At 43.9% G+C, this 23,243-nt stretch overlaps 1 protein-coding gene across 2 annotated transcripts in view; it reads left to right on the top strand.

The window, feature by feature from the left end:
* Window positions 1-8,493: 8,493 nt before the first annotated feature.
* The window catches only part of JMJD5 (2-oxoglutarate (2OG) and Fe(II)-dependent oxygenase superfamily protein), a 58,437-nt gene continuing 43,687 nt past the window's right edge, over window positions 8,494-23,243 (top strand). Inside the window, exons 1-4 of one of the 2 annotated variants that reach the window (XM_087689353.1) lie at window positions 8,503-9,167; window positions 9,463-9,672; window positions 10,171-10,305; window positions 10,428-10,571. In XM_087689353.1, coding sequence (XP_087545479.1) covers window positions 8,640-9,167; window positions 9,463-9,672; window positions 10,171-10,305; window positions 10,428-10,571 — 1,017 coding nt within the window. In that variant the 5' untranslated portion in view covers window positions 8,503-8,639. Of the gene's footprint in view, window positions 9,168-9,462; window positions 9,673-10,170; window positions 10,306-10,427; window positions 10,572-23,243 lie in introns of both variants that reach the window. The other variant, XM_087689354.1, reaches the window with a different exon arrangement.

Below are 23,243 nucleotides of genomic sequence, written 5' to 3'. Positions count from 1 at the left end.
GCAGTGAAATCCTAGAGACTGGAGTTGATTTCTGGGTGCATGATGAGCTGTTCTTCTTGACAGAGAGCGAGAGGCTTTCGTCTGGAGCTCACATGAGGGGACACTTTGGTGGTTTGGCCAAAGGCGGGGAATCCATGGTCACATGTTCAGAGACATGTTTGGCAGATTGGCTTTGTATGTCCTGAGTGACATAGGTGACATTACACAGAGAGCTGCTATGAGTCTTCTCTATTTTCAGGTGTTGTTGGTACGATCGACATCGACATCAGATACTCTCCGAGGCATCTTGGTGGTGGGCTGGCCACTCACCGCTTGGACATCCATGGTCCTTCTGGTGTTTCTTTGTTGTGTAGTTTATGATTCTCCATCATTGTACTATTTTATTGTATCAGATCACACATGATCTGAGAGAGGGTGTTAGCAGATATGAGTCAGCTCATGGTGTGAGTCTGTGTGCAGAGGCTGGGCATTTTATGTAGCATTTTATGCAGTATTTTATGGCACATTTTTGTGGCCATTTATGATGTACTTTTAGCATTTATTACTAGCCGACCAGCATTAAATGCTGGCCGACCTGCATTTTATGCTCCCCACTTTTGTGGCTATTTATAGGGCTCCTCCTCCACAGTCTGTGGTACTTCAGCCATCAGTGGAGATCCTTATGGGAGAGAGGAGCCGGTGCTGAGGAGCCCATGCAGCCAGTGACTCACCGTTGTATGCTGCTGTCTCGTGTTCGATATGGATTCCATTTCCCGAGCATACATCTGAGTTCTCATCTGTCTACTGTGTTCATTCATTCTTTCTTTCTTCTGTCTTGTGTTTCAGCATTTATTTCAGCATATTCTTTACGCTTCCATTGCTGCACCACTTCTGACAGGACCAACAACTCCCACACCCCACAGCTCAATGCATTGTGCCTTGAGTTGCTACCAGCATAACTACTCTATCTAACCCAAAGGCTAGATCCACAAAGGTCACCTTTTTTCCACACAGTCACATAGACCTCATCTGACATACAAGCTAGAACCCACCCAATGTCCATACTCACACATGGCTTCTCCTCATAATGGGGGCCTTACAAGTTAGAGCATCATGGATCATTGGCGGCACCTTACGAGGGTGAGGCATTGAGCATACCTAACATACCTTACTTTTATAGCAATTGAAAATTCTAAAGTTCACAAAGCTAAAGGAATCTTCCCTTCCTATCAAAGAGAGGAAAAACACCTTTATGGAAAAAAATGAAAGATGAATCAACAAGGGCCTAAGGAGTGTGTGCATATGAGCATTGCCTAGAGTAGCTTTTGGTAGAGGCAAATGAGAAAAAATAGGCATGAATCAAGCCCTCAGGAAAAAATGAAAGATCAATCAACAAGGGCCTAAGGAGGTGCATATGAGCATTGCCTAGAGTGGCTTTTGGTAGAGGCAAATGAGAAAAAATAGGCATGAATCAAGCCCTCAAGAAAAACAAGAAAAAAGTTTGCAAAGTAGTAATTAACAATGGGTGATTCCCCCTCCTTGGTTAACTAAACATTAAAAAATAGCAAAAAAGCTAGATCCCCCTATTTTATTGATGTTTAGTTGCTCTACCCATGAGTTTACTAGCAATGCTTGCTTAAAATAAAAAGGTAGGGGCATTATTTAGTCGCTTTTAGATCAATTGCATGCTTCTCAAGGCTATGGGATGGTTGATGCAATTATTTGTAGCTCCTCAAAATTTTAACAAAAACTCAATATTTAATGTGGCCATAGGAGATTGTCACAAAAGGTTGTGATGATGGACAAATTATTTTTGACAATGGGCCTCATAGTTATAACATGGGTATTTAAGATAGGAAAGAGTGGGGATCAATAGTGGCATTACTTTTAAGAAGATATTGGCCATCCATGTATCTATTAGTAAACCAGGATACCCTAATAAACTAAGGTGTAGAAGCAAACTATGACAATTGACAGAGGGGAATCAATGAGAAAATAGAAATGAATGATTGAAAAACTAAAATATAAGAATAAATGTTGTAATGTTGGCCCAATGATTGAGCATTAGATTATAGTTTATAGGCCTTGAGATTAAATCCCCATAACTAAGTTCAATCTCTTGTCTTAAACGCCCTTCCAAACTTAAATATTTTATTTTCCTTGTTCGCAAAATGTTAAAATGTATCCATAGTAGTTCGTTTTCATGTGTCTTATCTATTCCAAATAGCTTATTTTATTATTCTTTAAAGGTAGTGAAAAATTCAAGTGCAAATCCCTTCCACAAATTTTGGTTTAGGGAGAAGTTGAAAATTTTTAGAATAAGGAAGACAAAACTTTAAGGGGGTTTGAAACTCTAATCTCAACTTTAAAGCTTGATTTTTGACACATTAAACAACACATTAACTATGTGTTATATATGCTACTTTAAACTTATGTATTCTTTTTTTCCCAAATTTTTTATGACAACGTGTCTACTTTTAACAATCCTACTGGACTTATGCATCTTGATTTACTTAGTGTAATGGGTTGTTTCATTGGAATAACCAAGAAGCTATTGGGATAGAGACCAATGTGGCCAACTACCCATATCTTACTCACTAACCCTCATTATATATACACACTCATTTTTAATTCTGGTGTGATAAGACAATAAGATGCTGCTTACAAGAGAGATATTGGAGGCACCAAAAACATAGTGTCTTCTGTGTGTGTGTGTGTGTGTGTGTGTGTGTGTGTGTGTAATCTCCATTCTTCTTGTTTATTCCAACAATTAGTATTAGAGTGGATGGGAGTCTCCAATTAGCGCTACCAATACAAATCTTCAAAACATGATCTTCATTTTGGATGAGATTTGATGTGTGCAAAGAGGTCGACAAATTCTTAAGGACCCTATGGGCTAATGTGCTCCATCTTTTTATTTGAGATTGTTTTAAGCCTTGTTTTTGATCTGTAAGTGCTACACAAGCTGTCTCATCTTTTTTGGCAAATCTACATAGATTGTTCAAAGCCTGCAAGATAGGCGAAGGCTTACAATGCACACTATAAAGATGGTGTATATAAGTTACTAGGCATTGATATCCTATTTGAAACAAGCAGTTTCAAGTTGCAAGTTATTTGATATAGATTGCAGATTACATAATTCACAGTTTTGGAGTTTGTTGTTGGTTGTTATTGTATGTAGCAAGTGTTGCTAGAGTGGAGATTTTGATGTATACATTGCTCTAATTCTTGAGCTACATAAATTGTCGTATTGTGCATATGTATTTGCTCATGAATAAGCAATAACATTGTTCTTTGAGATGAGTCTTCTGACCTATTTCTAAACAATTAGGTTGTTATATTGCTAAATATATAAGAAAGTATTAATACAATTAATAAAATGTATGTTTTAGATATATACTATGATTTTCACAACTTTTGAACAATGATATATGCAATATTGAGCATGGTTTATTTTCTATCTTCTCCCAGTTTTGGTTATACTAAACAAGTGTTCTAAAAATTGCAGTTTGTATTTTAATTGCTATCACTTGACAATTAGTTGTTGTTTTGCATGGATGGCTTCATAATATATTAAGGAGTTCAATGATACTAACTTCAATTTGCGGAAGGAGTAGATCCAAGATATCCTTATTCAGAAGTAGTTGAGATCACACTACAGGACACCTCATGTATGGAGATTATATTGCACCTCAAGTTCTCTCCATTCCCTGACTCTTGTTATCTATGTCATGGCAATGGACACTTTGCCAATACCTACCCCCAGTGCCTTGCTGATGGAATAGGAGCAGAGGAAAAGAAAGAAGTCCCCCAAGCCAACTGGCGAAGCTCCTCAACAACCACAATCTGTTGTGGTTGAAGTGAATAAAAAGGTTCCAGTGGAAAAAGACAAGCATAAAGCTCTCAAATCTGCCCACAACACTCAAATGAATAAGAGTAATGTCAAAGCTCACCAAATGCGCATGCTCAAAAGAATGACCAGATCAGCATGTAGGGTGGCAAGGAAAACATCCCACCCAAATCACGAGGGAGGAAGAGCAACAATAGTAGGAATCTTGGTAAATTGTCAATCAAGCGCCTCGCCTAACAATCTCTAGTGGACAAGAATTTTTATGCTCCTATTAATGATCATGACCTCATGGACTCCCCTGATGGCTTGGCCTGAACAAACTAGATGGACCCCTAGGATGAAGATGATATCCTAGAACATGAGGGGATTGGGCTCTAATATGCGTAAAAAAGTTTGTTATGATGTCATTAGAAAGTACAAACCTCATGCAGTAGCCCTGCAAGAGGTTAAATTAGATGAGGAAGCTATTGCTGCGCTAGTAGTTGAAGGCTTCTCAACATTTCACGATCTTAGGGGAAGGGGTAAAGGAGGCATTGTTCTTCTCGTCCACAACACACTTAAGCCCTACTTAGCATGGAAAATGGGGGATGGCTTGCAGCCCATGTTGATTGTTGGGGTGAAAGGCTCCAGATAGTCTCTGTGTACGCGGCCAATGCTTCAGCCTAGCGAGCCAAACAATGGCTCCTTCTCAAGGATCACTTGCAAACAAACCCTGCCCTAATTGCTAGAGATTGGAATATGACTTGCCTCCCTTCAAACCACTTGCATGGGTCGAGATGCATGCTCCAGGAAGAATTTGAGGCATGGGAGATGTTGGAACTTGGTTGCAAACAGAGGGATGTTGCTATCTTAGCACTGGGTACAACTACCATACCGTATACATGGCATAATCGACATGTGGGTGGCACTTGGCGAACAAGTCAGCTTGACTAATTCTATGCTCCCATGGAGCTTGGTAGATGTGTGGGAATATAACCTACTGCACACTTACAAAAATTTCTTCTTCGGATCACTTGCCTATCCTAACTGCATGTCGTGTTGTTGTTAGAGGAAGGACACAAGGAGGCCCACCTCCATTTATTCTCAACACTTCATTTTTGAAGAGCAAGCCATTTCTGGAGGAGGTGGAACATGCATGGACCCGAGCAAGCGACCCTGCCCTTATGCCAAAGTTTAGATGGCAAAAATGCTTAGCTGTTGTCACTAGGGTGGCTAAACAACATGGGAGGAGAATGGCAGCCAAGAGGAGAAAGGAAGGGGAAGCTGCTGCAAGGATCCAATAGCAGCCACTCTCTATCATCGTGAACTCTCCCCAAGACCACATTGCTTAAACATTGTTGAAGGAGATAGAGTAGTTCATGAAGTTTCAAGAACAATATGCAGTCCAAACAGCTAAGGTGCTCCTGGAGGGACGATGGGAGCGGTTCGAGATGCCCCCAACTCATTTTTCTTCAACTCTCTCAGGTTTAAGCATGCAAAGGAAACGATTACTGCTATCGAGGATAAGAGGGGGAACCTGCATATAGATGAGCACACCATAGTGGTTATATTCCAAAGACACATGTCCTTTGTTGTGGGATTTGAGTCGAATCTACCCTATGATTATGATAATAGGCTAAGCAACTTCTTGGAGGAGACTGTCCACCCCATCTCTATTGCTAATGCCTTGCCACTAGAGAAGCCATTCACATTGGAGGAAGTTCATTATGCAGTGTCCTGCATGAAGCCAGGAAAGGCGTTTGGCCTTGATGGTTTGCCAACTGAACTCTTTCAAAAAGTCTAGGACTACTATGGGAAAGACATGGTGGACATGTTGAACTCTATTAGAAGATCTAGCTGCATACTTAGGGAGGGCAATCAAGGCCTCATCAAGCCAATTCCTAAGTCCTCGTCATCACGAACAAAAACTGACAATTTGGTGCCCATTGTCAATGTTGAAATTCACCTACAAAGTGTTGTCCAAAACACTTGCACTCAAGATCATGAATTTGCTGGATAAAATTGTCCACACAAGGGAATATGGATTTATCAATGGTAGAAGAATACAAGACACAATTCTGAACCTCTTGCTCTCAATTGACATGGCCCCAGCGGCACACAACTTGGACTTTCTTAGTCAACATTGACCTAGACAAAGCCTATGATAGAATCAATTGGTTCTTTATCAAAAGGGTTCTTGAAGCCTTCAAATTTGGTTTGTGCTCGTTAATACCCGATAGAGGCAAACAATTGGACAAAGACGTCAAAGAAAATAGCCATTTTCTATTGAGTAATACTACTAACCCTAGGTTAAAACTACACAATTTGTTGGGTTTAGTAGGGTGAGGCTGGGGTTTCTATAAGTGACATGGCATTAGTGGAAAGTGGGGTCTCACTCCCCCCCCCCCCCCCCCCCCCCCCCCAAATCAATGATAGATGCAACCCAGCTCTTAGTATAAAAAGGTCAATGTAGTTACAACTATCCTCAAGAGTATCTCACATGGTTTCTAGTGTATAAGCAATGATCTATCTCACTCCTCTTCTAACCATGAGATTGCATAAAGATATCAAACTCACTATACCATTCCCATAGGGCCTACTTTAATTTATACATTTTGAAGAGTAAAGGTATATCCATTCTAAAAAGCAATTTGCATGTCACTTCCAACAACTGTATCATATAATAGCACATTATTTTTTTATATAAATAATGCACTCTCTTCATTTCATTGGAGTAAAAGATTTAACAACACCAAGTATGATAGGTGCAGCTGGCCACAGGCCAACACACAAAATAGCTCAAGGCATATTTCCTATATTTTTACAACAAAGCTTAAAGACCTAGTGGGTGGACTCAACAAACTTAAGGACCATAATAACCTCTTCCTTCAGTTGACCTACATAGTCAGTAGCCATTAATTGGTGATGGCTCTTGAACAGAATGTTGTTCCTCCTTTGCCAGATGAACTTCAAGATGATGGATGAGATCAAGGTAACAAGTCTCCAAGTAGCATCGTCAAGAGATCCTCGGTCCCCAAAAAAAACAGTTGCAATCCCAAAATCAACTTTGAGATTGGACCCCTTTAGCCATTTTCTCATCCTGAACCATAGAGGTTGGATTACAGGGAAGTCCCAAAACAAATGTTTCTCATCCTCTTCATGTCTCTTGCAAAGAGGGCAAAGGGAGGATATCATAAACCTTTTGGCTAGTCGTGACGTGAGTGGTAGCTTTCTAAGTAGCAACCTCCATCTATAGTAGTTTAGGTGGTAGGAAGGGGTAATTTTCCATACTCTCTCAACCCTTCGCTGCTAGGTGAGTAGGGAGGCATGCAGACTACACTTCTTCCATTTATCTTTCAATGTGAGGGGAATTGCCAGGGAGGAGGGCGTATGATATTTCCTATCTTGGCATCGCAAGAGTTGCTTGCCTACAAGCAGGGCTTACCAGTGCCAGCAAGGGAGGATTAGTGCGGGTGATAAGGGAAGTGGGCCAATCCTACCTCATGTAATGCATCAACCTGAGAAAAAAAAAGATACTCCTTGTCAATGAACCCAAAGTGAGCCTTGATAGACTCAGATGGGCGCCAACATTTCTATTCAGGTAGCCAGAGTTGGGACCAATATTTTAAGCCTTTTAGGGCCATTGACTTAGCCAGCAAATGATTGACCAGAACAGGGGCAGGATGAGGATCAAAGGCAAAAGGGTTGTACCAAAAGGACGATGCCAACGATGCATCACCCATCCTACTGAACTCCACAGACCATGAAGCTTGAGGAATGATGCATTGCTAGCTCCTGGCTAGCCCGTCAGTTGTTGGGGATTGGGGGATCTTAATCGAGTCTTGAAAGTAGCAATTTATGTCCTACCATGACAATCTAGACCAATTTTGACCGCGAACTTTGGATTTAGTTAACCATTCAGTAAGGATAATGGACCAAGGTCGTCCCTTGTGCATTCTAAGCATAAACTTAAAGACAAGTTAGTTGACTTTGTCTGCCAGCGGATCAATTCATGCACCTCCCTCATCTTTCCTTACTGTGATGCAATCCCAACTAACTTGCACCATGCCATTGCCATCGGCTCTTTTCCAAAGAAACTATCTGAATAGCTTCTCAACCAAGGCCCATGAAGCCTTATTAAAGGAGAACAGAGAGGCCATGTATACTATCAAAGATGACAGAACATTCTTGAGTATCGTGAGTTTTCCAGCAAAGGTAAGTGGAGCACTAAACCATTTGGTGATCTTCTCCTTGATCCTTGTCCAATACCAGCCAAACCTTTGTCTTATTTTTATGCCTATTTTGATTGGAGCACCTAAGTACCTAATTAGTTCTCTAGGCCTTATTGCTTTGAAACCATAGTCTAGCATCCACCCTTGAGGTCCTTCCAGACTGAGAGGAAGAAACTCAGTTTTGCTCTTGTTGATGACCGATGAAGACAGCAGGGTGAACTCATTAAAGGTCAATTGGAGCGTCCTGATACAATTGTCTGTGTACCGTTGGAGCTGGTACGACCCAGATCTAAAGCTCAAGGGCAGGTTGTCAGGCAGTGAAAGATATATAAGAAAGAACGTCATGTGGTGTGTGACGGTGGCTGGTTTTCCTTTTCTTCATTCTGGGATATTTTGTGTTGTAAAAGTGCAAAAGTGCAAAAAGAAAGCGAGGGGGGGAGAGAAAAGAAGAGGAAGAGCGATTTTGTGAGAGACGGGCGCAGAAAGATACATCATAGAACACGTATAGAGAGAGAGAGAGAGAGTGAGAGACGGGCGCAGAAAGATACATCATAGAACACGTATAGAGAGAGAGAGAGAGAGTGAGAGAGAGAGAGGGGATGGAGGCTGGTGATGGCGCTGCCAAGGTGGCCAACTGGACGCTGGTGGGGGACGAGGGGAAGAGGGAGCAGGTTCTGCAGCGCGTCTGTGAGCAGGGAGGCTTCGCCTACGCCGCGCAGGTGGCTGCTGCCTGCACTCGCGGCGACTGCTATGCGGCCGAGACTGCGCACGAAATGGCCTGGGAGCAGCTCCACTCCGCCCCCTGGCACTCCATCCACCCGGCGTGGCGTGACGCCTACTCCTTGTCCTGCCTTCTGCTGGCTGCCTCCTTCCAGCGCTCGGGCCGCCTGCAGGATGCCCTCCGTGTCCTCGACATGGGCCTTCTCCTCGGTGGCCTCCTTCTCAGGCCTGATCTCAACTCTGCCATAGCTACTGCATCATTATCATTCTCATTACAGCAACATCAGCATCAGGGGTCAAGAAAAGAAGAACAACTCAGCCCCCAAGAACGCTCCAAATCATCGACTGCACCCGATTTGAGCAGCTGTGCTAAAGCGGACAGCCTTTCCAACACCCATCCTTCTCAGGTTTGGCCCTTTGGAAGCACTCGGACTTTTTCACAATGTAATCCACACTTATCACAACAGACTTGTGTAAGTGTCTTTGCATGCTACCTTTGGTCTCTACAAGTTAATGACAATGCACTGTTGATACCCAGTTATGCAAACAGGGCAAAGAAGAGGCTTTTTAGTAGTGGGTAACTTTGTCAATCCATCAGTTTTGGAAAGATAGCCGGGTGAATGAGTCAGTCATTAAGGCATGCAACACCATCCAATAAAAATCTGTCAAAGAGGTGGTCTTTAGCGTGTTTTCTTCTTGCAGGTGATTACCAAATTGCCTCCTGGATCTTTTGGGTCTTCAAGAGTTTGCAAGAGATTTTTGCTGTCAGTAGAGGAGTTTTTATGTGAATTCTTCCTGCGAGGGATGCCGGTTGTGATTACAGATGTGATGGTTGACTGGCCAGCAATGCAAAAGTGGAAAAACCTAGATTACCTTAATCAAGTTTTTGGGAATCGCACAGTTCCTGTCGAGGTAACACATTTCCAATTGGCTTCATAGTGCTCATGGCACTGTGCACTTGCTGTTGTCACGTTTCTCTACAAATATAGGTCAGTCTGTTTTGTTGCACAGATTGCTCAATTTTTAAAATTTTAATGGGACTGGAACTTATTCTTGCTCTACCCTAGCAAAGCACTCTATAGTGCATGCAACATGCATCGTGAGCCATGACAATGAACTATATACTAGCTCCAATTGTGAGCGGGTGACCTCTTCCTGTTTTTGGTTATTGTGCCTTGTAGATCATAATTTTGCTCCCCTCCCTTCACAAATAGTGCTTTTTCTACAGTTTGAGAAGTTGACCAAGCAGAATGAAATTTTATGAATGATTGTTTGAAGTTCAAAACCAAATGCTTTGATAGATTCATGTATGGGTGTTACCTGCTGTTTTTACAACCATGTCTGTGCACATATCTGACAGGCTTTCTTTTCTTGGCATTTTAGTTGACGTGGTTTTTTGAACTATGGCAGGTTGGTGAGCACTACTTGGCGACAGGATGGAAACAGGAGTTGATGACAGTGTGTGATTTTCTTAAAAGGCTCCAAAATCCTGAGTGCCATCCTATTGAACGTGCATATCTTGCACAACATCCACTTTTTGAGCAGGTAATGTTACAAGGTTAAAAAAGGAGACTTTAACTGAACTGTTAGATTTGGTTTTTCTAACCTTTCTATTTTGTCCATATTAAGAAAATCTGAAGGGCTCACTTGTCGACTAAAGTTGACAGATTCCAGAACTTCAAGAAGACATTTTGATTCCAGACTATTGTGCAGCTACTGGTGGTGAGATTCAATCAATAAATGCATGGATTGGTCCAGTTGGAACTGTTACGCCTGTCCATCATGATCCACACCATAACCTTTTAGCACAAGTGCGTGACACTTTTATCACTAGTTTTACGTTTGTGTTGTAATACAAATTAGCTCTCTTGGCATTCCTTCAGAATTGTTAGATATCATTGTTTTCTTCCTTCCACATATATCCACTTTGCACACATTTGAACATACTTATATATAAGTTTGGGCATGTAGACAGCTTAACTTTCTGTGCTTTTATCCTTCCTCTCTCTCTCTCTCTCTCTCTCTCTCTCAGCAAATACCCTCTCCACTACAGCCCATTGAAAACTTGCAAACTCTCCCACTCTGAATCCATTGTACTATGTCTGCTGTTCAGCCCTGGATAGAACTTGCCATGATGTTGACCATTCTGTCTGTGAAACCTTGATCCATGAACTTGCACTGTCCAGCATGTGTGAACACCTGCTTACAATACAAGGGCATTGTTGCTGTGCTGATCTAGATCCACTGATGGTGAAAAGAAATAGGGTACCCCTTCAATGGGTTCTGTTTATTGTTTACTCCAGCGGCCCATTGACATACTAGCCTGCCAACCTGCCACATGGCATGTCATTTGACTGCCATGTCATCTTCTAGCTGATAATTGATGGTTAATGTGACCTAATTTTTTTAAACTTAACTGCTATGGAATTGCACAATGATGGTACTGCTATGGAATTGCACAAGTGTGATTGCTCAATGGTAATTGTCATGCATGGGAATCCAATTTGACCACTCTTTGACGAGATAACATTATGCAATGGTTTTTACCTTTGTTAGGAGCCTACTCTCATAGTTGTTTATCCTTCTAAGGGCCTTGTTTCACAATAACATAGTGCCAATGCATGGGTAGTGCATGGGTAATGTGCCATAGTATTGTGAAACAGTGTTTCGGAAGCCCCGAAATGGAACGGTTATTTTGGACTAAAATGGGGACGGGAAAATGCTATTTTGGTACCTTGTAGGTGGACGGACAGACTGGTGATCCAAAGAAAAAATGCATCATTTTTCTCAGTTTCACCTTTGTCTTCTGCACGATTGTCTCCTCCTCTCAAGCACTCTACCTCATAGCTGTTTGTCCTTCTAAGGGCCTTGCTTCACCTTTTTAGGAGCCTACTCTCATTGCTGTTTATCCTTCTAAGGGCCTTGTTTCACAATAACATAGTGCCAATGCATGGGTAATGCGCCATAGTATTGTGAAGCAGTGTTTCGGCAGCCCCGAAATGGAACGGCTATTTTGGACTAAAATGGGGACGGGAAAATGCTATTTTGGTACCTTGTAGGCGGACAGACAGACTGGTGATCCAAAGAAAAAATGCATCATTTTTCTCAGTTTCATCTTTGTCTTCTGCACGATTGTCTCCTCCTCTCAAGCACTCTACCTCTTTGCAATTTCTGAGTCAAATTGTCCAATTCTGTGTTGAGATCCCCAGATTCGAGAAAAGCCCCAAATTTCTGAGCCGATTTTGAACAGATAAGAGATCTTGTGCTCACGTGTGCGAAACCCCGTCAATGGGTGGAGATTAAAAAAAAAAGATTGAAATTTTGAAAAAATCTGTGGGTCAACGGACCCGTCAATCATGCGCTGTGAAGCCCGCCTTTCTCTGTTACGCGCTGGTCGCCGTGCCCGCCGTACAGTCGCCCCGTCGCGTGCCCGCCGTGCAGTCGCCCCGTCGCGTGCAGCTGTTGCCTGTTACGTATCGCACAGCAGTCGCCTCCGGTCATCTGTCCACGCTTGGTGCAGTTCCAAACATGGTGTTGCATGGTGGAAGAGCAGTTGCCTCCAGTCGTCTATCCACACTTGCTGCAGTTCCAGGGAACGGCCGTTCCAAACAGGGAACGGCTGCTGGAACGGCCCGGAACGGTGCGGAACGGGCAGGAACGGGGCTGGGAACGGGCAGGAACGTTCCATGGGCGTTTCGCTGGTAGACACATGCCGGAACGCGTTAATCCGTTCCTAAGGCCCGGAAAGGGCGTTCCCTGTTTCTATAACCGACGCGCCATCCATATCTACGAGTGTAGTAAGCTTACCTCCATGCCGATCGAGTTACCTCCTTTCCCGCGCACTCCCGTAGCTCCACGATCCAAGTGCAAGCTTCATTCTCAAGCTCCATGCTCCAAGCTCCATCGCCGCGAGCAAGAGAAGAGAAGAGAAGAAGATTGAGAGTTTCTCCTCCCCGGTTCCTCACCCTCACACACTCACTCCCTCACACTCTTACACTCCCTCTCTTAAGTACAAGCTCAAGCAAGCAAGAAGAAGAGGAAGAAGAAGAAGAAGAGGAGAGCCACTTTTAGCCACATACAAGAATGAGCTTCTCATTCACTTTTCAACTTTATATACAAAACCCTAAATCCCTTTTGGGTAGTCATCTCCTTATCCTCTTTTTTACATGGCTGGCCGTGGCCTAGGCCATTTTTCCCATTGTCCTTCTATCTTCCTAGCTTCCTTTTCACCGCCCGTCTATATTTACAAATTGCACAGGTGAGAGCCCAGCGCTCCTTAAATTTAATCATGATGCGCTTGCGCTCTTTTACAAAAGTATTGACTTGCGCTTTTCCTTGTGCACATTTTTTCCTTATTTAGGACTTTCTTGTGCTTCTTGTGTTTCTAGATTTTTCTTGGCGTGCCTTTGTCTTTCGTTTCACTTTGCCTTGGCCTTTGTCTTCTGCTTTAGCTTTTCCAGATTTTCCACCTTGTTCGTCTGACGGTTAATATTATCCCCCTTCTAGACGAGTGCTAGTTCCATGACACTCACTGTCGTAGGTAGCAGGCTTTGGCCTGCACTAAAGACGTGGGTGAAAGAGACATCGGTGGTTGCCGTGAAGTGTTGGTGGTGGTGTGGAGGAAGGTCGTTGGGGGCACGTTGGTGGCCTAGGTGGTTGCTGATAGGGTTGTTGGAGTTGGTGGTAGGGTTGTTCTTTGTTGGGGATTGCATTGATGTAAGCACAAGTGTTGGTTTGTTTTGGGGATTCTGCACATGACGATTCTTGGCGGGCTTGCAGGATGATAAATGATAAGAATTCAGAGTTGGGTGTCGATGAAGAGCAAACGACACTTTTGTTGGAGTCTTCAATATCTGCAATTGAAAATCTCTCATAGGTGGTCTCTCCCTAGGGGTAGGGCTAGTCTTCTCTATCGTGCACAAGACATAGTTTGAGAGACAGGTCAAACTCTAAGCAAGCTGAAGTATTGTCCTGCACTTGAGGACCCAAACTGTGTATATATTTCGGTGCAGATATTATATGAGTGCTCGTGCACACTTAGATATTACGTAGTTAGAAGACCGCGGGCTGGTTTCTCGTAACAATGTGTGGATGAAGCAAAGTTGTTCATGTTGAGAAGTACATGTGAAGGTATATGAGACATCCTTTGCGTTATGACTGCACAATGTAGCATAATTGAACACAGGGACACCGCACTTTCGGTAGCTGGGAACTATTGGACTTGCTTGATGAGGACGGTGTACTTTTCATGGCCATTTGTGCGGTGCTTATCATAATTGATTGCAATGGTATTAAGGTAGAGTGCCAGAGGGAATCGTGTGAATGGGTCAGGGTGACAGGTCTAACCATAGGCGAGACAAGCTCCCTAGGTATGTCCTGCCCTTGATGTGCCCTGAACAATTGTGGATAATGCTAAAGGGCTAGGGGACTAGGGCCGGAGCCAACCGACCAAGGTTACTGGACGTACCTAATTTGAGGACCCTTAGGTGCTGTGCTGTGATTCGTATCTTTTCATTCTTTCCTTTTTTGTTTTCTTTTTCGTTTATTTTTCTTGTGAGTGTTTTTTTTTTTTTTGGACTTGCCTGAGTACAACCGTTGCAATATGTTGAGGCTATCAGCCTTTCAATGGGTTGGGAAATGTCAAGCTTCGAAGGCTCAAGAAATGGATATTACAGTGATGATTGTGTCCTAGCCTCGTTGTTAGAGTAGCAGTTGTTGAAATAGGGAGATACACTTGAGATATTGCAACCCTCTTTGGAATGTGAGATATTGGTACAACTGGGGTAACAGCTGCTGTGAGTGTCCGGCATAGAGTGTAACCTAGAAAGAGGAAGTGGTTAAGATCATGCTTTGGGCCATGCGACGTGGGCACTCGCAAGGGTGATTTTCGCTTTCGGCAGCATGGCTTTGTTGCGGCTCTTTGTGAGGTTGGTGGTTTTGCTGTGACTTGGTTATTGAATACATTCGCACGAAGACCTGTGTCATCCTGCATCCACTTGTCACTTCATGAGAGTATATGCAAGTCGCATGCCTCAAGTACAACGAATAGATGCAATCATATCAAGATATTACTTTATCAAAATCCTATGATACTGATTGTGATGCATATTCCGGTGCTTGTTAAAGACGTGGCATATATTAGTAATAGGTAAGGAAGGTGTATACAGATGTGGAGCTTGCCTCTTTAACCATTTAAAGACAAAAAGTTATGGCAGGATGGCCTTTGTTTATTTGTTAAGCTACTTATATATCATAGGGGCTACTCTATTTGCACGAGGCGGGGCGAGTCCGGGTGGTCAGGCAATTGAGGCTGTGCCGGTGAGGGGCTCCTGTGAGGCTGGGCGGGGAAGATGTCGGCTGGGACCCGGATGATGTAGTCCCTGGCCGTAACTGTTTCCAGAATGCTTTTGAACAATGCATCAAATTCTTGCTTGTCTCGAGCTGCCCTTCCCTCTTTCGAGCACCTGGTGCCCGAGCGTTTGGTGGGGGCCCGCACAACCAGTGTTGCCACACCCGTGTGCTCCCTTGAGCTTCTATTTTGATTTTTTGAACTACGTCCGAGGCGGTGTCGCTTGGGGCCTTGTTTCTTTGCATGCCTTTTAAGGGTAGGTACGTAGCGTTCCGGCGGAGGAGCTTGTGATGCATGCTCCCTCAGACGGCAGATAGCGTCCTTGCAAGCTAGCTGCACCGGGTGCTCCATGTTGGCTACCGTGGGGGGGACCTGCAAAATGCGAATTATGGATTAGGCCTTGAGACATGATAAAACTATTCGCATAGAAGGGATTATACAATGGGTTATTAAGCGCATATGATGAGGAGGGGTGAGGTGAGGCATGCACCGTTTGTTGTAGAGGGGTGGCCCCCATGATGATATTCGTTTTGCCTCCAGCCATTAGCAGATCTTGGCTTATGCTAAGTTGCATAGACTGGTTGTTATGGAGTGGGGCAAGGCTCTTTTTCGGATCTTGGCTTATGGTAAGTTGCATGGGCTGGTTGTCATGGAGTGGGCAAGGCTCTTTCTCGGATTATACAGTGGGTTATTAAGCGCATATGATGAGGAGGGGTGAGGTGAGGCATGCACCGTTTGTTGTAGAGGGGTGGCCCCCATGATGATATTCGTTTTGCCTCCAGCCATTAGCAGATCTTGGCTTATACTAAGTTGCATGGACTGGTTGTTATGGAGTAGGGCAAGGCTCTTTCTTGGAAGGATAGACCGGAAAGGAGAAAAGTGTATAAAGGGACGGTACCCCGTCTACAGGCCCCCATGATGATATTCGTTTTGCCTCCAGCCATTAGCAGATCTTGGCTTATGCTAAGTTGCATGGACTGGTTGTCTTGGAGTGGAGCAAGGCTCATTCTTGGATGGATAGACCAGAAAGGGGGAAAAGTGTATAAAGGGACGATACCCTGTCTACACCATCAGAGATGTTGCTCAGGGCTTCCTATGGTGGTAATGAGGGTTGCATGTCCTCCACCTGGAGGTGGAAATGGTCACACGACTTCTAAATGTGTGGTGAGAGGAGGGCCTGAGGAGCTTAGCTTGTCAAACCCAAATCTTCTCCCTGTGCTTGACCATCATTGCTTGTGTGTATTGACATTGTCTATACAGGGTTACAAAATTCATTGTTTATTCATATACATATTTGCGAATCCATGCCACTTCACGAGGATAAAAGCCAATTGTAGAACTTCGGATTGTACTGGAGTGTGGCACATGCATCCAGTACTCGTGGTAGCTTACTCAATAACGATAGATATTTTGCAACATCGAGTAGTATGACACCTTGTCCGAGTCTACTGGCAACATGTAACTCCTCCTCAGTGAGAACACTATTAGCCAGAGAGTTCTCTTGGCTAGTTCCAGCTAAGTCCGTACCCCGAATGGCAGATAGCACTCGAAAGGAAGTTGGTGCCACATAGGTTGGGTCTCTTTGAGACCGCCATTTGGCCAATCGCTCTTCTGAGACTGTCATGATTTGGGCTCCTAGTTCGGCCATTGCAACACGGTTTTCAAACCAACGTTTCTCAAATTGACTTTGACCCTCCGATTGTCACTTTAGTTGCTCTATCCCTAAGAGATTTGGTTGGCAGAGTACATCATTGAATGTTACAGTTAAGCGTAGTTCGTCGGCTTTCTCGTCAGAGGTGAGTCGCATGCATTCATGCAGGAGCTTGTCATAATTCTCGTCAAGATGTTCTTGCTCTTCCCAGGATAGGAGAAATGGCAAGTATTCTTTAAGCTGCTCCTTAGGAAATGTGCCCATGTCTGCCATGACGTAGATATGTGCAAATACTTTGAGTTTAGCATCCAACTCAGTTAAGCATTCTGCGACACTTCTATGTTCAACGAGGGCTTGCTCGGTTGCTATCTCATGTAAGGTTCTAGGAGTTTTCCTAGGCTTTAGCATAGCTGGGGGCTTAGGCCTAGATGAGCAAGATTGGTCAACGCTAGGGTTGCTTATGCTCTCGGGGTTTCCATGTTTTCCCTGAGGCTTTGTTGTTGCATCATGGTTCTCCTTAGATGTGACTGGTATGAATTTGTCACCTTGTTGTGACAGTGTTGTATCCACTCTTGATTGGTCAATGCGAGTTCTGTTGTCGGTGAATTGAGTGTTGCAAGCAACCGTTGATGGTAACGACTGCTTTGATTTTTCAGAACACACAGATGTGTCTGAGGTTTCACCGTATTAGGAGAGACATCAATGGGTTCATTGGTGGATGGTCTCGATGCTTTATTCCTCAGCTCTTCAGCACTCTTGGTTTCAATCTTCTTAGGGTCTACAGCCACTTGCAACTGCCATTGTTGTTTTCGTTTTCTCTTCTTTTTCTTAGGCAATTGAGGTGTATCCCTTGAAGACTTGGGACCTTGAACTAGGTCAGTCGTCGATGTGCTTGGTTGGGCCTCAGCATTCTCTTTGTCTGGTGTGTCCTCATGGGACGTAGCTGCAACCTGTTGGACAACCTTGCTAGGTTGATTGGTCAAATGCACCATCTTCTTGGCCACATCTTTGAGAGGTTTCTCCTCAGGCCTAGGCTTTAGGTGCTTTGGAAGTGCTGGAGTTGTCAAGGATGCTGGTTGCGGCACCTCCTCCACAGGTGAACTGCCAAGGACACGTTCCGTAAGGGTTGTTGTTACGGCCAAGGGCTGTGACTGCTGTGATCCCTGATTGGAAGTAGTAGCAGCTATTTCAATGGACTGGTGCTAGTAGATTGCAGTGTCAAGTCCCTAGGGCGATCGGAAGTGGTCGTGTCTTTTGTTGCCCTTTGAGCATTCACTTGTGTAGATCGAGCATGAGTTGATCTAGTCACATTAGGTTGCACAAGCATATCCTTGGGCCAAGAGCTACGGATGGTGTCATGTCCCACCTCTTGGACATTTGGAAGCTTAGAGATAGAGATAGAGATTGGGATTGAGTAGCTGCACTTGATGACTGCTGTTGTGCTTCATGTGTCCGTTTAGGGAAAGAGGGTGTAGGAGACTTGGGACTCTCGTAAGTGGCTATGATACTGGCTGGAAGATTTGGTCGTGGCTATTAGATGATTTTACCATTTGGTTTGTTGAGTATTTAACCTTGGCATGAGCAATGTTGTGTCTATGATGCCTGTTATCCTCTTGGGGAATCAAAGGCTCCTTGGGCCGTGTGGTCTCTTGATTTCGACGTGAGGGGCTCGGTCACTCCAATGTTTTTGACTTGAGACTTGGTTTTTCGTTTAGATCTCCTCCTACGCTTCTTTGCTCTTGATAGGATCTGGCCTTCAGTCGACGGAGGGGGTTTAGATGGGGGTTTTGGCTCCCAAATTCATTGATTACTTGCGTAATATCCTTGAGCACGTAGCAACGCTTTGGATATCCATCGCGGCGTTGTGCTGACCCTCCATCGATGCCTTCGTTTATAAGGCTTGATCTTCTTTTGGGCTCTTTTACGATATTTGTCCATTGATACCTTCGTTTATAAGGCTTGGGCTTCTTTTGGGGTCTTTTACGATATTTGTAAGTCCAAAGGCCGTCCTTCGCATTGTCTCCTGACCTACTTGTTTCAGGCATGGCCTCACTCACTGGTTTTCGTTGTTCGACTTGTGCTTGTATCAACTCTTCCAACAAGTCCTTGCTCCCGTTAGCAGGCTTGACTGTTATGTCAGCACCTTCCTTGCCTTTCCCTCGAGGTTCGATGAGGTTACCCTTGCTAAAGGTTATGACTATCCTTACATCCGGTAGTGTTAGGTGTATCCTCTATGCTGCATAGTCGGCCTCACACTTGTCGCCCTTTTAAAGGGTCTTTCTAGGAGGGTTTCCTTTCCGCAATTAGCATTATTTGAAGGAACATGAAATAGGATAAGCAAGCTCTCAGTTTCAATTGTCGTGAGGATTTTGCACTTTTCTATAAGTGCTTGTGGGTGTCCCTCGTTAAGGACTAAGAGTTGCATTAGTTGGTGTGAGCTCTGGTTGGCCTAGTAGGGTCCATGTCTCATAGGTCAAGATATTAAAATCTGCCCCTTCATCAATCAGAGCATCGATAGTGTGCTCTCTTTTCGTGGTGAGTTTGACCCTAAGATAAGCAGGTGGTACTACGTCTTCGTCTTCCGGGTCTTGGCTTGTAAATTTAAGCCTTTTGACAAATGCCGTTGGGTCCCCAACTGCACGACCAGATGTGGATTCTCCACTGATGTCTTGGATCGTCTGTGCAGTGCTATTTAAGGTGCATCTATTGTCAGGACTATCATATCTAGTCACCCTCGCAGTTATAGCTTGATGTTGTTGCAGTCTGAATGAAACACGTATGTGTTTTTGCAATGTGGCCATTTTGCCCTTGCTGGCCCATTGAGGTTCTAGGGTCTCTGTTTGTCTCTCTTCGGGTACGGGCTTTTGGTTGCTCTTTTGCAAGTGAGAATCCATGCTCGTGTAGAGTCATTACTACACTAGGGTCTAATTTGGAGGATCTGTCACGGCGCGTGTTTTCTCTCCAATCTACTTGGGGAAGGTGCGGAGGGGGCCCCCTCTGCGGGGGTTCGGAGGGGGCAGTCTCCCCCGGTCCGCAGGGCCGTTACGATAAATGCCATACGTGATTTGAAAGACCGTTTATAGCCAAATTTTGAACTACTTGCTCTAAGTTTCAGCCCAGTGATCGATCTATGATATGGTTTCGGCTCTATATGGTCTCTCGGTCAGTTTTACTGTCTTTAGGTCCAAATTGCAGGGGCCAAGTGCCCGATTCGGCCTGTCCGAGGGCCGAGTAGAAATGGCCGAATATAACTGGTCCGAATGTCATATTCGGCCAGTGTGAGTCTAGTTGTCCGAGTGGGCCGAGAGCCGAGTGAGGTGGGTTGAGTCGGTAGGGCCGAGGGCCGAATGGCCGAGCGGTCCGAGGGCCAATTCTAGGACTTGGCCCAAAATCGCGGTCACTTGGACCAGCCGAACGCGATGCTTTTTTTTGACGGACTTCAAAAAATTCGTCGCACCAAGCGATGGAGGCCGTCCTACTGGTCGAGTAGCTCCAGATTCAACCTACTCATGCAGTGAAAGGTGTGGAATTACTTGGGCTGGGCAAATAACTCCCGGATGGCCAGATCGAAGCAGATCCACTCAACGAAGCTTTTTTTCTCTCTCCTGCTCTTCGAAAACCCTGCAATGCACAATGTGACCTTTCTTGCCACTCTTGGCCCCTTATCACCTTGTCCAGGCATGCACTCACCTTAATCTTGCTTCCCTTACTAACATTTAACCCAAAATTTCATTTCTTGCATTTCTTTTTCCTGTTTTAGCTTGTTATACAGCAACAGAAAACCCTACTGTTTGCTCCAACGTTTTTCTCCTATCCTTTCCAAATGCAAGAAAAAAATATAAGGAAAATACCTATACTACTTCATCATGCTTTCCCAAGTCCAAAACAACCAAAACCTACTTGCTAAGGAGATTGAATACCTCTTCAAACTCCCTCGTTTCCTACCTATCTACCTCAAGCACCGGTTCGGGGAAAACCCTACTTCAATGCTCGATTCGAAGTGCGCAAGCGCTCAAGGCTTGAATCCGTTGGTCCCGGCAACGGAACCAAAATGTGGAAGCTTTCACTCAACCGCCAAGACCCACTGACAGCTTATTGTTTCAAGCGTTTCAAGCCGAGCACTAATGGCTACCTCTTACATAGCCGACGCGCCATCCATATCTATGGGTGTAGTGAGCTTATCTCCATGCCGATCGAGTTACCTCCTCTCCCGCGCACTCCGGTAGCTCCACGATCCAAGTGCAAGTTTCAAGCAAGCTCCATCGCCGTGAGCAAGAGAAGAGAAGAGAAGAAGAGAGGAGAAGATGGAGAGCTTCTCCTCCCCGGTCTCTCACCCTCACACACTTACTCCCTCACACTCTCACACTCCCTCTCTCAAGCAAGCAAGAAGAAGAGAAAGAAGAAGAAGAAGAGGAGAGCCACTTTTGGCCACACACAAGAATGAGCTTCTCATTCACTTTTCAACTTTATATACAAAACCCTAAATCCCTTTTGGGTGGTCATCTCCTTATCCTCTTTTTTACATGGCTGGCCGTGGCCTAGGCCATTTTTCCCATTGTCCTTCTATCTTCCTAGCTTCCTTTTCACCGCTTGTCTACATTTACAAATTGCACGGGTGAGAGCCCAGCGCTCCTTAAATTTAATCATGATGCGCTTGCGCTCTTTTACAAAAGTATTGACCTGCGCTTTTCCTTGTGTGCATTTTTCCCTTATTTAGGACTTTTTTGCGCTTCTTGTGTTTCTAGATTTTTCTTGGCGTGCCTTTGTCTTCCGTTTCACTTTGCCTTGGCCTTTGTCTTCTGCTTTAGCTTTTTCAGATTTTCCATCTTGTTCGTCTGACAGTTAACATCCTTCTCCTCCTTCAATCTTCTTCTAAGTTTTTAACTTCTTTCCAAGTTTTCATTATCTAATCATGGCGCTAGATCCATTTTGGAGGCATGTTATTCCAATCAAGGGATAAGAGGGCTCCAGTGGATCAAAGAAGTGACGATGCAACTATGGTGGATTGGAGAAATTGGAGAGCATAACCCATGTGAAAGACCTCTTGGTATGCATCCCCAACAAAGATATCAGGCCTTGTGCAAATATACTGGCGGAAGTAAAGGTAAGTCTTCATCTTTGATGTTGAAATGGTATGGGGATTGAGCCACAAGAGGATGAATCCTCTTATCCAACACCACATGGGGATAATGAAGTACAACTGGAGCAAGGAGAGGTTAGTGGGACTAGTGGCGTTGTTAAGCGAGCGGTAATCGAGAACAAGCCTCTCTTACTACCTGATAACGAGATGTAAAGGAGTGTCGGTAGTGAAATTGGCTTTGTTGATGAATATCTCAAAAAGACAAATTTTAACATTTTATAAACACTACAAAACCCACACATGAGCCAAATGACCAACAATGCCTCCAGTAGCTAAAAAAAAAAAACAAAAACAATATGCCACAAATGCCAAACCAATTGCGAATAATTTTTATACCTTGCCAAAGGTTGTTACACAACATGTTGAAAACCTTTGCGTCTTCAAACTTGAAATCCAATATGACGAGTCTCCTTTGCTTGCGTGCGATCCTCCACTCTCACCGGACATAAAAAACAAATTGAATTACAAAAGAAGGGCAGGGCCCTTTAGTCTTCTCTCACTTCTCCTTATGTAGAAATTTTCTTCTCTTCTACGTACATTGAGTTTTTTGCTTATTTGAAAAGCCTTGATCGTTTCAAAACTTTTCTTGCTTTTCATGAGACTTATATGCTTATGCTTTAATTGAAAATCTGAAAAGCCCTTAAGGCTTTTAAAACATAAGCTTCTTTTTAGCTTTTCGTTCTAATACTGCCATCTTGCTATCTTTTACAAAAAGCTTATCACTTATACTTTTTAGTAAACTGGCCATCCATCTATTGATTTAGCTTCATATATGAACATACATTCAGGCTTCGCAGTAGATGACATTGAATAATGGCGTCTCCTAAGGGCAAAATTCAAGATGGGCGCACGAAGGAGTTGTGATGTCTCTCTAACGAAGTTTTGAGTATAAGAAAGCATGTGCATGTTGAAAACTGAGATTGAAACAAAGAATCGGAATGTAGTGTTCCTAAAGGAGTCCCGATTTCCAACAATGCCTTATGATCCACCAATTCACAAAGCGACCAACTACGTCGACTGTTAGTATTGGAAATATGGATATCAACTCAACCAGCTCTAAACACATCACGTGTGTGTTGAGCTAAAAATGCATTAGCTTTACTTAAACAGCCCAAAAACTTACTTAATTAATGAAAAAACCTTGTTTATTTAAAAGAAACACGATCCTAGAGAGTTTCTGTGTCCCATAAGCACAATCCCACTTGGGAGGGCCCAAACTTTCTATAGATACGTATGTTGCACTCCATTCAGCCCTTAATCTCCTTTTTGCAAATTAAAGGTGTTTCAGCTTGCTACCCACACCCTGTTCGTGGAGGACATCTCAGTCAAAGCTGTCCATTGCT

Source organism: Lygodium microphyllum, chromosome 12 (assembly GCF_053477565.2).
Source record: "Lygodium microphyllum isolate KBCC chromosome 12, Lygodium_microphyllum_v1.1.10, whole genome shotgun sequence".
In the NCBI taxonomy this organism is placed as follows: Eukaryota; Viridiplantae; Streptophyta; class Polypodiopsida; order Schizaeales; family Lygodiaceae; genus Lygodium; species Lygodium microphyllum.
This window is presented reverse-complemented; position numbering and strand designations above follow the sequence as displayed.